The sequence below is a fragment of the Myotis nattereri genome, assembly GCF_964212035.1.
Source record: "Myotis nattereri genome assembly, chromosome: 18".
In the NCBI taxonomy this organism is placed as follows: Eukaryota; Metazoa; Chordata; class Mammalia; order Chiroptera; family Vespertilionidae; genus Myotis; species Myotis nattereri.
Window position 1 is genome coordinate 896,996 of NC_138093.1, and position 16,714 is coordinate 913,709.

The following is a 16,714-nucleotide window of genomic DNA, read 5'->3' on the forward strand; positions in this document are numbered from 1 at the left end:
CCCGTTACCAAGCGCAGGAGGCCCTCCCGCAGGCGGCACCGACCGGCTCCAGCTCCACGGCGCCCGGGAAAGGCGGAGCGGGGAGACGGTGCCGAGGCCGGCGGTGGCCAGGGCTTGGGGGAGACACACGGCCGAGCACCGGCTTTCAGGCAACAGAACTACTTCGCCTGATGCGATCATGGTGGCTACAGGACATCACACGACTGTCAACCCACAGAACCTACACCACCGGGAGCAAACCCTACGCTGAGCGACGGCCCCGGGTAAGGCGTGCCGGGGGCCCTGCGGTGATCGCCCACGTGCCCCCGACGGGGATGCTGGCGTGGGGAGGCCCCTGTGCGGGGCAGGCGGCACCTGGGGATCTCTCCATGCGGCTGAGCCTAAAGCTGCTCTAAAAGGACGTCTATGAAAATACGCCCACTCATCACAGCAACTACGAAGCTCCAGACGTGAGCCCCTTGGTCCGGAGCTCCCACCCGCCTCTCCATCCGCGTTGTCCGAGCTCCTGACCCCCCGAGAGGTGTCCCCGCCACACAGGGCCTGGGAACCCCCGGATGAAGCTGCAGGACCCCTCGGAGATTTGGGCTTGAACAGCCACCCAGCACTCGGCACTTGGGGCGTCGGCTACGGTGGTGCCACTGCCCACGCTCCCCCCCACACTCCCCCCCACGCTCGGGGCGGCTCCTCTGCGGGGAGCGGCCTGTTGGTCCCATCGTCTCCTTTAGCCGGAGAGTCTGCAGCATCAGACTGGGCCAGGACTGTGGCATGGACGTTGCTTGACCCAAACCAGTTATGTATGTGCCGGCCACCGGTCTCCCTGCCCCAGGAACAGCCTGGCTGCGTGCGAAGCCTGGTGTCAGCGTGGCACAGTCTGGAAAGACGTGGGCACAGGAAAAGGGCCCCAGTCGCCTCGTGCGGGGGAAGCCGGTCCCTCTGGGCACTGGCGGCTTCGGCAGATAAACCGTCCCTGCCGCCAGGACAGGGGACACGGGAGCCCCTCGCTCATCACCGCCCACTGGGCCCCGACCCCCCGCGGTGCCGGCCACCTTCCTCTCTAGGACGACGTGAAAGCTGTGGCTCCGACAGGGAGCGGGCTCCGGGCAGCCCCCTTCCAGAAAGTTCCCGCCTCTCGGGGGCTGGGAAGGCCCCGCCTGGGATGCAGGCTCCCGAGAGCTCCCAGGGGGCCCTGCACACGCTGAGGCTGCCTCCCTCCCGGCGGAGGCGGAAGCTGCCCTCCCCGGGGCTTAGGCAACGGCAAGGAAGCCGCGCAGGGCACAGCAGCTGGGGCGCCAGGGCTGCAGCTGCCACCGCCGCTGGCTCTGCCACTGGACGCGACCACCCTCCAGGATGCAGTCTCAGGACCCGGACCTGGGGCAGTTCCTAGGCGACGAGGAGGAGGAGGACGTTTTCGGGGAAGGTAAGCGCGTCTTTCCGGCAGGAGCCATCTGACCGGCTGGAACTCCTGCCCGGGCTGGGCAGGGGCCTGGGACCTGGGTGCATCTGGACGGACAGCGGGTGGCGTGGCAGCGGGTGGCGTGGCAGTGGATGGCGTGGCGGCGGGTGGTGTGGCGGCACCGATCGGGTCCAGGCGCCCGAGGAAGGCGAGGCAGAGTCGGGGCAGGGCAGGGGCAGGGTCCCGCATGGACTTTGCTTTGGGTCATGACTGCACGGTGTTGAGTTTAGCTCGGAAAATAGAACTCACTCTCCCCTCCTCCTCCTCTGCGCTGTGGGAGCTCACAGCAGGGCTGCCAGGGGCAGGTGCACACGGGGACCAGGGGGTTCTCCGGGGAACCCTCCACTCTAACCTGCAGGCCCGCAGCTCCCCTTTGATCTTTCCATCACTCTTCCTCCGACCCCAACTCTCCCTGCCTCGCCCTCTCTCCCAGGTGGGATCTGCAGCCGAAACACCACCCACCCACCCACCCGCCCGCCGGCACCGCAGGCTTCCCTTCCTATGTCCCTGCTCCCTCAGGCCGCCGGGGTGTGGCCCTTGGGGGTGATTTTAAGCGCTAACCGGTCATCACAGCCGGGGGCTGTAAATGCTGCCTGGCAGCGGGCCCAGGCCGGGCTCTGTGGCGCTGTCTGGGCTCAGGCTCAGGCTCAGGGACCTCACACACGGGTGCTTTTCCTGAGAACCACGTCTAGTGCTTTTTCAGAAACTCTATCGCGGCTTCTGTCAGGAGCACCAGCACCTGGGGTCCTCCCCTCTGGGCAGTCCCCGCAGGGAGTCCAGGCCCCTGAACGCGTCTCAGACCCTCTCGCCACCGAGTGGTGCAGGGTGTCACCACGATCAGCCTTTGCTGGGCGTCTGACTTTCCGTTGTGCTGTTCTGGCCTCAGAAATCCGTGAATCCGCGGAGTGGGTCTGATCACACGGAGGTCAGCGAGTCAGGAACACCCCCGCCTCCGGCTGTGGCCGGCTCTCCTGCTGCCGACGCCGGCGACCGGTCTCCCTGCGGCCGGACCTCCGGGTCCGTTGTTCCCCTCGGAGGTGTTTCCCCTTCGGGGCTTAAAACCAAACGGCCCACAGCCAGGACCTAAGCCGAGGTGGGGCACTTCCTTCCCCAAAGGGGTTTCGGGGTTACATCCAGCGACAGCGCTAACAGGTGCCGCCTACAGACGGACGCGCGCACTGCGGGCTGTGTGCGCCCCACCCAGCCCCACAGAGGTCAGATGGCAGCCAGGAGCCCTGGGAGCCTGGAGTGTTTCTCTCTCTCTCTCTCTCTCTCTCTCTCTCTCTCTCTCTCTCTCTCCCCCCCCCTCTCTCTAACCCCCCCTCCCCCCCGCCTGAGCGTTCATGGGCATCAGACAAGATTCAGATCCAATTTCTCCTTCTGCCTCCCAGGACCTACGCGGCCTGAGCCTCGCATTTAACTTGCCGAACCTCAGTGTACCCCATGGGCTCCGGACAGCCGTTCCCTACTGGGGGGTGGAGACCTTTCCAAGCAGATCCCTCCCAGGGCCCTGCTGCTCCCTCCCGTGCCCGCGCTTCCTGCTGCCCAGGCCATGCGCTCGCTGAGCTCACCTCCAAGGACCAGGAGAATCCCTGCAAAGCCCACGCCCGGCGCCTGTGCTTTCGGTTCCCAGAGCCCGTCGCGCCTTCGCCGCTGGTGTGGGAGCTTGTCCGCGGGGTGAGCAGGGCTGGTCTCGCGGGGGCACTGCCTGGGCGCGGCCACCTCCTTGGCTCTGTGCCTCCCAGCAGGTTCCTCACCCTCCCTGCGCCTCGGTTTACTCGCTCAGAAAACAGCCTCACAGGCGTGCGGGCCAGCCGGTGTCAGGGAATGAGCTTTGCCTCGCTCATGGCAAACACTCAAAAAGTGCGAATTCTGCCCGGCCGGCGCGGCTCAGGAGGTGAGCGTCGACCTATGAACCAGGAGGTCACAGTTCCACTCCTGGTTGGGGCACAGGCCCGGGTTGTGGGCTCCATCCCCACTGGGGGGCGTGCAGGAGGCAGCTGATCCATGATTCTCTCTCATCATGGATGTCTCTCTCTCTATCTCTATCTCTCTCACTTCCTCTATGAAATCAATAAAAAATAGTTTATAGAAGAAATACGAATTCCTATCATGTATGCACAACGGCTTTCTAGAGCAGGTGGGAGTGACATAGAAAGGGATTCGGCAGAGTTTTCTCTTACGTCTGGGTAACCGAGCCTATTCCAGACGGGACTCGTTTCCAGAACTGGGGTTTAGAGGCAGCTTTCAGAGGCGACCGGGGTGCCAGCAGCCCTGAGGGGGTCAGGAGCCTGGGTCCCAGCGCCGCACCTGCTGCTGCCTGGCGTGGGCCCTCCCACCCGTCCTCCCCCCAGAGAGGAAGGGAGAGGGAGGGAGAGAGACAGAAACACCAATGATGAGAATCATGGATTGGCTGCCTCCTGCACACCCCACACAGGGGACTGAGCCTGCAGCCCGGGCACGTGCCCTGACTGGGAATCGAACCCAGGACCCTTCAGTCCGCAGGCTGACGCTCTATCCACTGCGCCACACAGCCGGGCAGGGGCCTCATTCCTCACCTACAGCACAGGGTTGCTAACTCCGCCTTCTCTTCCTGAGTCCTCCCCCCACATCGGACTGCACCTCCCAGGAGCTCCCACGGGCCTAGGTGAGTTCGGGCCGGCCTAGGTGAGTTCGGGCCGGCCTAGGTGAGTTCGGGCCGGCCTAGGTGAGCTCCCACAGGCCTAGGTGAGCTCCCGCCGGCCTAGGTGAGCTCCCGCCGGCCTAGGTGAGCTCCCGCAGGCCTAGGTGAGCTTCCGCCGGCCTAGGTGAGCTCCCACAGGTCTAGGTGAGCTCCCACAGGTCTAGGTGAGCTCCCACAGGCCTAGGTGAGCTCCCACAGGCCTAGGTGAGCTCCCACAGGCCTAGGTGAGTTCGGGCCGGCCTAGGTGAGCTCCCACAGGCCTAGGTGAGCTCCCGCTGGTCTAGGTGAGCTCCCACGGGCCTAGGCGAGCTCCCACAGGCCTGCGGCTCTGAGCCGCCTGGGAGTATAAGAGGCTGTGGGCACAGAGTTTCCTCCACACAAAGGAAGATAAACACCCAGGAGCCTGTTGCCAAGGCAACCCTTGTCCTTGGAGTGGACACAGTCTTAAAGGACTCCCCCCCTGAAGGGACTCGGATGGAGAATGCAGGTCCGTTTGGTTCAAAGTGAAAACAAATTCATTTCCAAGTACAAACCACGTGAAGATCTGGGGAGGGGGCAAGTGCGTCGAGCTCACAAATACCTATTTTTAACGGCCTCTCCAAGGTCCTGTCGGTGCCCCTGCTGTGTTCTGCGGTTAAAGAACATGTTCAGGGACACAGAACGGAGAGGCCGTGGGTGTGGCTCTGCTCTTGGTGTGGGAGGAGGTGCCTGTGGTTAGAGAGAAGCTGTGATGCACCTGCCCCCAGAAGCCCAGTGTTTACTCTCTCTCTCTCTCTCTCTCTCTCTCTCTCTCTCTCACACACACACACACACACACACACACACACACACAGGTTTGCTTTCTAAACAGCAGCACCATCGAGCAGGTTAGAAGATGGTTACTATCAGGTAGACTGTTCCTTTTTAAGACTTTAATATGTTTCTATTGATTTCAGAGAGGAAGGGAGAGGGAGAGGGAACTTGAATGATGATTGAGAATCATCGGCTGCCTCCTGCACGCCCCCCACTGGGGATCGAGCCCCCAACCCGGGCAGGTGCCCTTGACCGGGAACCCCACCATGACCTGCCGGTTCTTAGGTCAACACTCAACCGCTGAGCCGCGCCGGCCAGGCTGGGTGGACCGCTCTTTCTGGGGGAAGCACTTGCTGTGATCACCAGGGAACTGGGAAATCAGTCGAGTGGAGTCAGGGGAGCCTTTCTCGCTGTGGTTTCCAACTCATCCAGTTCAAGGGCCGTCATCTGGCTTCTCTCTGTGCCGTCCTGACAGCCGCCTGGCGGATGTCAGTCGTCCTAGCGGGCGGATAATGACAGCAGGGACAACTGTACCAACAACGGTGGTGATCATCACCATCAGAGGAAAAAGCAGTGTCAGGCGCAGCGCAGGAATAGCCTGGCTGCCTCCTGCACGCCCCCTCCTGGGGATCCAGCCCGCAACCTGGGCACGTGCCCTGGACCGGGAATCAAACCGTGACCTCCTGGTTCACAGGTGGACACTCAACCACGGAGCCGCCGGCCGGGCCGCCTTCTCCCCTCTCAGCCTGGCGAGGGCAGGTGGCATCCAGTAAACAGCGCCAGCCAGTCAATGATGCTCTTATCATCGGTGTTTCTCCCTCTCCCTTCTTCTCGGAAACCAATAAAAACATACTTTTTTAAAGAGAGAAGGAAGGAAGAGCAGGTTAAATTAAGATCACGTACAAAACCCACACGTCCTGACAGTTCAGGCTGGTTAGGCACAGCCTCCGGGGCAGGCCGCGCGCCACAGGCTGCGTTTATTTCCTCCGATGACGGCTGCTTAGCTGTGTCGTTCCCTTCCCAGGCCTGTCGCTGGGCTGGACCCAAGTATCGGACGGGAGGAGGGGCGGGATGCTGCTTGCTCTTTCTTTCACGTTTGCCAAGGTGCCTGGGAACCGGCCCGCCCCACATTCCTGGACAAAAGCTGCGGTTGGCAGTCGTCCCTCTGCGCTCTTTGTCGTGGGGTCTGGGAGCAGACACGGCGCTCCCCCCCCCCCCGCCTCCCCCTGCAGTAATTGGTGCCTCAGGGCCTCAGGCTGGGATTCAGGCTGGGATTCCTGCAAAGCAGTCCCTTCCACCGATGTCTAGGCCTCCTCTGCCTGGTGCCAAAGAGCCGGTGTCATTCCAGACGCACAAACTAAAATAGCACATGGCACACAGCTCCGCGGGCTCTGCGCCGCGTCCACCCGTGACCTCACAGTGACCTGTTGAGATCAGCCAGGGCCGAACAGGCCCCCACATCCCAAATAAAACCTTTTCGCTGCTCATCCGGGTCTCCACGAGCAGCCAGCACCGTCTTTTTAGGGACGGGACGCGGCCCTGAGCGCATGGTCCACGGGATGGGAAGTGGGAGCGTGTGCCTGCCCACGGCACGAGGCAAAACCATCTTCTTAAGGAAGAAGACACGTCGCTGTTATGACTAAAACGGGGGACGCGCCGGCGCTCTGCCCCTCCTCCGACGGGAGCCACTTGGCGTTCTCGAGGCACCATCCCCACCAGCGAGGAATGGTGTCTCCGCCACTGGCGGGGGCTCGCCTCCTCCCGTGTTGTCGGGCGGCTAGATGCTGCCTGTGGATGTGTGCCAAGCAGCTGTGATGTTCAGCAAAGATCTTTACAACCCAGTTGATTTCAGAAGAGAATTTAAAGATGGAAAAGCTATTGGCTGAGTCCGCCGGAAGTGACTGTCGCAAGTTCCAAAAGAAAAGCAGAGCCCTAGCTGGTGTGGCTCACTGGGTAGAGCACCGGCCCTTGGACTGAGGGGTCCCAGGCTGGATTCCAGTCCAGGGCATGGACCAGGGTTGCAGACTCAATTCCCAGCCCCAGTTGGGGCATGTGCAGGACGCAACCAATCGAGGTGTTTCTCTCTCTCTTCCTCCCCCACAACCCCACTTTCCTTCCACTCTCTCTAAAAATCAATGGAGCCCTAGCTGGCTTGGCTCAGTGGATAGAACATGGGCCTGCGAATCAAGGGTCCCGGGTTCGATTTCGGTCAAGGGCACAGGCCCGGGTTGCAGGCTCGATACCCAGTGGGGGGCGTGCAGGAGGCGGCCGACCCATGATTCCCTCTCATCACTGATGTTCCTCTCTCCCTCTCCCTTCCTCTCTGGAATCAATAAAAATATATTTAAAACATAAACTGTCCACTCAGTGTCAGCAGTAACGAGCCAGGAAGCAGGAGAAAGTGACTTTCGGGTCAGACACTGCGTCCGGACGCGCAGCTGCACGGACGTTTTGTTCTCTGCAGACCGCCACTCAGGACGCGGAGCGCGAGGAGAGCCGAACGCACTTTGGGGGGGGGGGGTGTCTTCCTATTTATAGAAGGAATTTGAAGAGCCGTGCATCAGGGAGTCTGATATGCAGCTATGGCTTGGGGGAGGCGCTCCTACCTCTCAGATAAATCACAGGCCTGGACGTCGGAAACTGTTCTCCTTCAGTAGCTGGTGTCACGCTGGAGGGCGCCAAGGATGCCTGTGGGGTGGGGCTAATCCCGTTAGCGTCTCTAAAAATGAAAGAATAAATTAGAAATTCAAATCTCAATATAACGCTTTTCCAGAAGGTGCTATTTGGAATGGTCTGCACTCCACAGCCCGAGGGAAAACGGGGTGCTCGCTCTGCAGACAGCTCCCAGCGAGGGAGGGCCAGGCCCGCTTCCGCTGGGCTGCTAGGCTACGTACTTTGAAGTCCGAGAGCCACCACCGTCTTTACTGTAAATCTTGGGTGTTCATCACTCAGACTTCCAAACCGGGGAGGGGAGGAGGGGGGGCATAGCAAAGAGCAAAATATTTGGACTCAAAAGACCTTGTTCAACTTGCTGGTAGTTCTTTCAGAAGCTTCACTTTCCATCTGCCCCATGGAGGTGATGGTTACAACGCGCATGAGGATGGGGTGACGGTAACAGTGATGATGGTGATGGTGGTGGTGACGGTGAGGATGGTGATGGTGGTGATCGAGACGATGATGATGGTGATGGTGACAATGGTGATGAGGATGATAGCAGTGATGGTGGTAGTGATGGTGATGATGATGGTGATGAAGATGATAGTGATGGTGGTGATTATAATAATAATGGTGGTGATGATAATGGTGATGATAATGGTGATAATGGTGATGATAATGGTGATGATGGTGATAATAATAATGGTGATGATGATAACGGTGATGAAGAGGACGGTGATGTGATGAAGAGGATGACTGTGGTGACGGTCATCTCCCTGACAAGTCCCTATGAGGTTAAAGGGGAGAATGTATGAGATGGTGGAAACCATGAAGGGGTGACTATATAGGTGTCGGTTACTACTTAACGGTGATGTGCTCAGCGTCCCAGCCTCCCGTGTCTGCACAATCCCCTCTTCCACTCCCAGCCTGTGATTAACAAAGACGCGGCTGACAAGAGCAAAGCTCCTGAGCCTGCTCCATGCAACGCTCTCCTGAGAGCGCGGAGGTGCGCCTGGCCATGAATTCACAAGCCTGGCTGCCACCTGATCTCCTCCGTGTGACCCAGGCAGGTCTCAGAACAGCCCATCGCTTGGCACAGAAAAAGTACGGGATTTCCCACCCATTTCTCACTGCTCCCACCGTCTGTCTCCCCTGAGAATTCTCTGAGTTAAAGGGTAATTCCGGCTACGGCAGTTTTCTTCTGGAGAGTCCCCCGGCCTTGGTCGGGAATGCTGGGGGTGAAGAATTCGAACTTTAACTGGATCTGTAACAACACAGAACCCTACTTCCTGGGTCAATATTTACCGACAGTAAACACTCCGCAGTTACTGCCTGCCCATCTCTACTTGTTTAAATGTTTCTCATTTTAAGATAACTCCCACTGAAATTTGAATGTTATATATGTTACAGCATTTAGGACAGTAATTAATAATTAAGATTTTAAATGAAACCTTGGCAATGTCCCCTCTAGTGGTATTTGTTTTGAGTTCCATGGCATGCATGTGTGTGTGTGTGATTTTTTTTTTTTGGAGAGGAAGAGAGAGGGAGAGATAGAAACATCAATGATGAGAGCGAATCATTGATCTGCTGCCTCCTGCATGCAACCCAGGCATGTGCCCTAACTGGGAATTGAACCCTGACCTCCTGGTTCCTAAGTTGATGCTCAACCACTGAGCCACGGGGGAGAATGTTCCAGAAAGGGCCAGGGAACCGGCATGGTTGCGGTGTGATGTGAGCGCACAGAGAGGGAGGAGCCGAGAGCCCAGAGGTTCTGGCTGGAAGGATCTGGGTTCTGCTCCGTGGGCGTCACGGGTGGGTGTGGAGCAAAGTGACAGGATTTGATTTGCTTTTAAAGAGAACATTCTGACTGTTGCCTTGGAAATAAAGAGGAGGCATAAGAGGCAAGAGAGGGAGTCCTGCCCAGCCAGGACCCAGGAACCAGGAGGTCACTGGTTCGATTCCCGTCAGGGCACAGGCCCGGGTTGCGGGCTCCATCCCCAGTGGGGGCATGCAGGAGGCAGCTGATCAATGATTCTCATCATTGATATTTCTCTCTCTCCCTCTCCCTTCCTCTCTGAAATCAATAAAAATAAAAAATAAAAAGCAGAGAGGCCAGTGAGGAGTCGGCTGGGATAGTCCAGAGCGAGTGGTGGGACTCACAGGCCTGCTGCAGGGGCGGGCGTGGGGGTGGGGCAGAGTGGGGCGCCAGGGCCTCGGGAGGCCAGCTGGGGACAGTGAAGCTCGCAGTGCGGCTATAAATAGTGGGTGATCCAGGAGGTCCCCTGCCAAGTGCCCAGAGCAGTCGCATTCAGGAAGTGTCTGGTGAAATGGTGACGTGAAAGTGGAATATACCCAAGTGAAAACCATTCACAGCTTTAACTCCAGCTCACGGGGACTGGGCTGTACAACCTACACAGGCTGTCCGTGGAGCCGGGAGTTCAAGAATGCAGTGCAAACGGCTCGCAAACACGGAAGGGGCAGTGAAGGGGGGCTGGGTAACCCCGGCGGGCTTCCCGGAGGAGGCATGTCCACGGCTCCCCATCCCCACCCGGCCTCCCGCACGCGACGCTGTGCCCTCCGAGTTAACCTGCTTGCACGCCTCGCCCTCTTGCTCCCAGGACGTACAGCCATGGGATCTCAGCCGGAAGAACCTTTGGTGTCTCCTCCCCATAGAAGGCAGGCAGGGTGTCGATCCCTTTGCTAAACTCCCTCCGCTTTTCCCTTCCCCAGGAGACGCATCAGCCTCCCTCAGTCACAGGTTCACTCAACAGTCAAGAAGTAGCAGCCGGCGCGTTGCTCTCATTTTAAGTCGAATCCCCCGACGACGTTTTCAGTCACTTCCCTTCATTCTAATCCCAGGGGTGGCGGGGGGGATGGCTCTTCCTGGGAGTCTCTCGGGTCCCCGAAAACCATGGAAAGGACACATTCACCCACTAGTCACTCTGCAAACCCTGAAACAGCCCAACAGTTGCATCCCCCCAGGCGTGTGAGTTGAACGTGAGTCTTTGCTGACAAAGGGCCAGTGTGCGAGGAGAAGGGTCGGCCTGTCTGTGAACTGGGATCTGAAACGCGGGGCACAGCTGTTGAACGTGACTCCCTCCTTGAGGACAGCGCCATTCTGATTCGCACGCCGCCCCCCCCCCCATCCGTACCCCCCCCCCTGGGGGCTCCCAGCAGGTGGTCGGCTTATCTTCCTCCAGGAGCCCCTGGAGGGTCAGGGAGAGCCACCGCCATCTGCCCAGGCCTGTCTCCGCCTCTTCCTGCTGCCGCTAAGGAAATGCGGCAGGATTCAGGGAAAGATCTGGAACGGGGCTGTTCTCTTTCGAGATTTGCTTAAACCAAAGCCCTTGCCTTCGTCGCTGTGGCTGTGAAACGTTCGCCTCCGGCAGCCTCAGCCCTAACACCTATTTTGGATGTGACCGGAGATGACACTTGGGAGGAGGGGGAGTAATGTATTCACTGTCAGCGTGGTGACCCCGCAGCCGCCCTGCCTTCGGCTGATTTCGGAGGGTGATGGTGCCCGGTCCGGTCACAGCCTCTCTCTAGCTGATGAGGAGAGTGTGTGAGCAGACAGGGGCCGCGGGCAGGTGCCTGCTCCTGAAGAGGCCTGGGGGCCGAGCCAGCGGTGGGCAGGGTCAGATTCCCGCTCTCACCTCCGATCCTGCAGCAGCCAGGCTTGGCTCCAACAGGACTGACAGCTCAGGGCTGGCCTTGCCTGAGGGGGGGGGGGGGTGGGGGGGGCGGGGGCCTGGGTGTCTAACTCCTTCCAGGGCGATGTCACCCACGTCCTAAATCAGAAAACCAAAAGGATGAAGGGAGGAGGATGGCTGGTCGGCGCGGCAATCGGAGAATGAGGGGATGTGAGCAGGTGGACGGCGGAAGCGCCCACGGGGACAGGACTGGCGTCTCAGAACGGCCCGCCTCTGGGGGGCCGGGGGCGCACAGAGCAGGGTCACCGGGTAGAGGAGGCGTTTCCACATCAGGGCGTGGAGCTGCTGTGCACGCGGGAGTTAAGCATCAGAGCCATGATGGCTACGGCCAGGACGAGTCCCCACACCCACAGGAAGCTCTGCCCCTCGGCCGCCCTTCGGACGAATTGGGGGTGGCGTTCACTAGCAGTGACCGGCGGGCGGGCCCCATCGGCTCCCCACCCCAACACTGTTCATGCTGCAGAAACCATCACAGTCCCCGCAGCGCCCACGGGCCTCTGCCACGACACCCACCTCTTGTCCAGCGCCATCCTCGCCTCCCGGCTCCGCGGGTGTGCCTCGGCTCTCCTGCCGCCTGAGTTGAAAGAATAGCTTGTTGACTGAATGGCTCTCACGTGTTTTCAATCCCCACTGACACGGGCAGCGGGGGAGGCGCCACCTGTGCGCACTGTGCCTGTGGGAGGCCCGTTCCCCTCCGCGCGTCGGAGCCCCATGAAGCCTCCCCCAGCGGGGTCTCTAAGGTCCCCCCCAGCGCCCCGCAAGCTTCCGGCGTCATTTCCCAGGTCGGACAGACGAGGGTCCAAGGCCTCAGCCTCAGCCTCTGAGAGCTGATCAGTGAGGCGGGAAGAGCAGGCACCTGTTTCGGCAACAGGAGGGACCAGGAGGGAAGGGCAGGCATCTAACCGAGAGGAGCCGGGAGCCGGGGCTTCTGTGGACACACAGGGCCATTGAGAGGAGACATTTGAACGAAGATGGTCCTGGGGCCGACTCTTTTTTTTTTCCAATATGTATTTATTGGTTTCAGAGAGGAAGGGAGAGGGAGAGAAACATCAATGATGAGAGAGAATCATGGATCAGCTGCCTCCTGCACGCTCCCCACTGGGGTTGGAACCTGCAACCCGGGCCTGTGCCCAACTGGGAATCGAGCCCGTGACCTCCTGGCTCATAGGTCAGCGCTCAACCCCTGAGCCAGCCGGCCAGGCTGGAGCGGACCCTTCATTTGGTTCTGTGACCTTGGGTTCGCCACTTCGCTTCTCTGGGGTTTGGGCCAGACGATCAGGAGAGACTGTGTTGTGTGCTGGTTGTGTGGAGCTGTGCTGCCTGGCCCCTCCCGCAGGCGTGCACCTGACCTCTGGGGAGGGGCAGTGCTAGAACTATGGGGTCCCCGTCACCAGCAGACCCCACAGCCAGGAGCCTCCCGTCCAACGAGGGAAGCGGCCCTGTGCTGGGCCTTCACCGCCCGTATCCGCCTGCTCCACTCCCTCCCTGAGGGGGCAGGTCGAGGGCCATCGAGGTGACTGTACCCCCTCCTTCCCTCTGAGCTTCTGTCCCAAATCCAGGGTGCCAGTGAGGAGACCTGAAGGCGGGAGCCACCAGCCGCTCCGGCTCCCTCGGTCCCCTGGCCTCTGGCTCAGTATGTACCACCCTGCCCCCCACATTCACCCCAAGCCTCAACTAGACACCCGCTGGGGAGACAGAGTGAGGGTGGAACATACTGTGGTAAGAAGAGCATGGAGCCCTCGCTGGTGTGGCTCAGTGGATAGGCGGACGGCCTGTGGACTGAAGGGTCCCGGGTTCGGTTCAGGTCAATGGCACGTACCTCCGTTGCAGGCTCCTCCCTGGCCCGGGGCCTGGCCTGTGCAGGGGGCAACCAATCGATGATTCCCTCTCTCTTCCACTCGCTCTAAAATCAATGGAAACATATCCTTGGGTGAGAATTCACAACAAAAGGGCCTTGCATTTTTAAATCTCCCCTGACTCTGAATAACAGCTTCACCGTGGTGATCAGGGGCGAGGTCCCTGGCCTCTCAGAGCATCAGTTTTCCTATCTGTGAAATGGGGACAGGAATAGGAAAGGGGGTGTTGTCCATGAAGCACCTCGACTCATGTCCATGGCCTCCTGCCATCTGGCCCCTTCCTTCCCGGGGAGACCTGTAGGACATTCCCAACACCCGTCCTGCCCGGGGGGTGCTGGCCTTGGCAAGGTGGGTGCTCTGGGCTGTCCCCCACGCGCACCGCACACACATTTACACACACTCACACTCACACTCACACACACAGGCCCCGCCCCCGCCGCCTGCACTGGGGGCCTGTCCTGGCCGGGTCTCCCTCCGCTCCCTGGGGTCCTCGCCGCCTCGGAGCGAGCGGGGCGCCAGGAGCGGCCCCACCGAGCTGGAGGCAGCGCTCACCTCCCCAGGCCTCGCCCGCGCGGGGGCGCAGCTGCCCGCGCTCAGGCTCCCGCCCCGCGCGCCCCGCGCCCCACGCTCCGCCCCCGCGCGCCCGCCCCTTTCCGCGCTCCCCCCCCGCGCTCCCGCCCCGCGCGCTCCCGCCTCCCACTCCCCGCGCTCCCGCCCCGCGCGCTCCCGCCCCGCGCGCTGGCAGCTCCGCTCCGCCGGCCGCTCACCTTCCCCGGGCGCAGCGGCACCGCGCGGCCCGCGCCGGGCGCCCTGGAGGGACCGCTGTCCCCGCGCCCGGGACAAGCGCCGTGTCTGCGAGCCGGGCGGGCTGTGCGGGGGACCGAGCCGCCTGCCGCCGCCGGAGCGGGTCCCTGTCATGCGGAGGGGTCGCCCTCTCTAGGTACGTGCGCCTCCCTCCCCCGCGGGCTCTGGCTCCCGGACTTGCTCACAGCCGTGGGGACCTGGGCGTCCGGGGCTCCCGCACCCGCCGCGGGGCTCGGGGTCCGACCCTTCTCAGGGACACGACGCTGCTGCCAGGAAGGGGTGCGCTGACCGTCCTGAGGTGCCGGGGGAATGGGGGGAATGGGGAGACCTGCGGTGCCCCAGGGAGTGGGGGCACCGGCGACACGTTGGTGAGGAGCCCGGGGCAGCTCCGGGTGGAAGACGCCCAGGACCCCAGCTCTGCGCCCTGGGCAGGGGGTGCAGGCGCCCTGGCGCCCGGCTCCGGGTGGAGGTCGGGGGTGGAGGGCTCTCGGTGCCTCTCCCCCGCGTGTCTGGACCCGAGTGGCGGAGGGGGTGGGGGTGGGGGCCCCCTCGGAGGAGGGGCGAGGAGAAGGCGCCGCTCCGATGCCCACCAGGGTCTGGAAAGGTGGGGGAGGGGTGATGCACCCTGGGTGAGAGCACCCCCAATTCCCAGGGCTGGGAGGGGTCAGGGGAACTGTCACTGCGAGACCACACCCCCTCTCCGTCCCTGGGGGTGAGGGGGGCAGGGAGCAGGGAGCATGCCTCATTTTATTATTATTATACATTTGTATTTATGTCAGAGAGGAAGGGGGAGGGAAAGAGAGACAGAAACACCAATGCTGAGAGAGATCATGGGTCGGCTGCCTCCTGCACGCCCCCTACTGGGGATGAGCCCGCAACCCGGGCCTGTGCCCTGACCGGGAATCGAACCCTGACCTCCGGGCTCATAGGTCGGCGCTCAACCACTGAGCCGCGGCCGGCAGGGGAGCGCCTCCTTTTAGAAGGGAGGGCGCTGCCTGGTGTTAGACCAGCGGGAGCCATCAGGTGCGGAGGGGGCAGCAGCCTTGCAGGTCCTGGATGGAGGGGGGCTCCCCGGGGAGCAGGAGGGGGCGGGGAAAACGGAGAGAACCAGCTGATGAGCGGTGACGGGTGGGGCGCAGGGGGAGATGGGCAGCTGGGCTCTCCCTGCAGATCCCTGTGCGCCTGGGAGACTGAGTGACAGGATGGTCTCAGAAAGCGCGGCCGGCTTTGCTCCCTGCTCCCTGCTCCCTGCTCCCTGCTCCCTGCTCCCTGCTCCCTGCTCCCTGCAACGGCTCCCGCTCCCAGCCATGCAGCTTTAGGGGAGGCCGCCTGGCCCTCATGGGGGGGGGGGGGGCGGGGGGCGGGAGACAGGCTGAAGTTTAGGACCCGCCCATGGTCGCCCCCATTCCCAGAGAAATTGTACTGGCGCTGTCTGTGGGGCTGGGCATCTGGTGTGGCATTCACCCCTGTGGTACCTGACACCCCATCATTTCTTCCTTTCTCTTTCCATCTCTCTCTCTCTCTCTCCCCCGTCCTGCCCCCACCCCGTAACCTCCTCACTGAGCTCCCCGCCTGCCCCCCTCCAGCCTTTTGGACCAGCCTCTGAGTTCGCCCCAGAACACCCACCCCCACCCCATTGCGTCTCCATCCCACTGGGCCTGGCCGCTGTCACAGACAGGGGATGTCGGCCGGCCGGGACCCCGATGGGCCGGCAGCAGGAGGCTGCTCCCGGGGTTAGCTGGTCAGCAGCCGGGACTGGGGGCCCTGCTGCCGGAATAAGTTGCAGGGGTGTGTCGTCCCCCCCCCAAACAGCTGCCCCAGGAAACGCCTCCCCCTCCCCCACTTCCTCCAGCCCCGCCCCCTCCCCAGGCAGCCCCTTCCCCTCAGATCCTGCCAAGTCATGGCTGTCCCCCAGGAAGGCCGCGTGTCCGTCTGTCCGGAAGTCTGCTGCTCCCCAACATCTGAAAACCTAAACACCCGAGGCTGTTCAGGGAAAACACGCTGTTTGTCGTTTTCAAAAGCCCCCAGTTGCCGTGGCTTCTCCCGCCCTGGACGCTCCAGCGTGAGGCTTTGCTTTGCTTATTTTATCTTCAGCATAAAAACAAAGAAGCAGCAAGTTGGGGGCGGGGGGCTGAGGGCACACACGAGGGTCTGGCACAGACTTCTGAGTCCTTGGACACAAACTGCAGACATGCTCTCCTTCCTCCCGCCCGATGCGAAGTACAGTGATTTCCAGCCGAAAAGACCCACCGCTTTCCAGGGTGCCTGGAGAGCCACGAGGCTGGGAGGGAGACAGCCTCCCCCCCCCCCCCGCCACCCCCACCCCCCCACAGAGGAAGGGAGAGGGAGAGAGAGAGAAACATCAATGATGAGAGAGAGTCATGCATCAGCTGCCTCCTGCACGCCCCACACCAGGGATCGAGCCTGCAACCCGGCCTGTGCCCTGACCGGGACTGAACCGAGACCTCCTGGTTCATAGGTCGACGCTCAACCACTGAGCCACGCCGGGCGGGCAAGGAGGCAGCCTTTATGTCCGTCGATCTCGGTATCTAAACTCACATCAAAATTCCTCTCTTGAGCCGTGAACCTTCCTCCCCACCCCCACCCTGCCCCCCATGACGGCCAGGCGGCCTCCTCTAAATCTCAGGTCACTCCATGGGAACATGCCCCCCTCCCCCCACCAGACACTAGCCGATGCCCAGTTCCCCATGTAGCCGAGCCGCCTGTCTTATGCTTCGGTTTAATTCTCGATTCTTGGCTC

General features: G+C 61.5%; 1 protein-coding gene across 4 annotated transcripts in view; it reads left to right on the plus strand.

Annotated features, from left to right (window-relative positions):
• The first annotated feature begins 1,188 nt into the window (after window positions 1–1,188).
• RIPOR2 (RHO family interacting cell polarization regulator 2) overlaps window positions 1,189–16,714 on the plus strand; it is a 54,810-nt gene continuing 39,284 nt past the window's right edge. For all 4 annotated transcript variants that reach the window (XM_081111942.1, XM_081111943.1, XM_081111945.1 and 1 more), the window contains exon 1: window positions 1,189–1,417. In XM_081111942.1, the coding sequence (XP_080968068.1) occupies window positions 1,348–1,417 (70 nt within the window). In that variant the 5' untranslated portion in view covers window positions 1,189–1,347. The remainder of the gene's footprint in view (window positions 1,418–16,714) is intronic.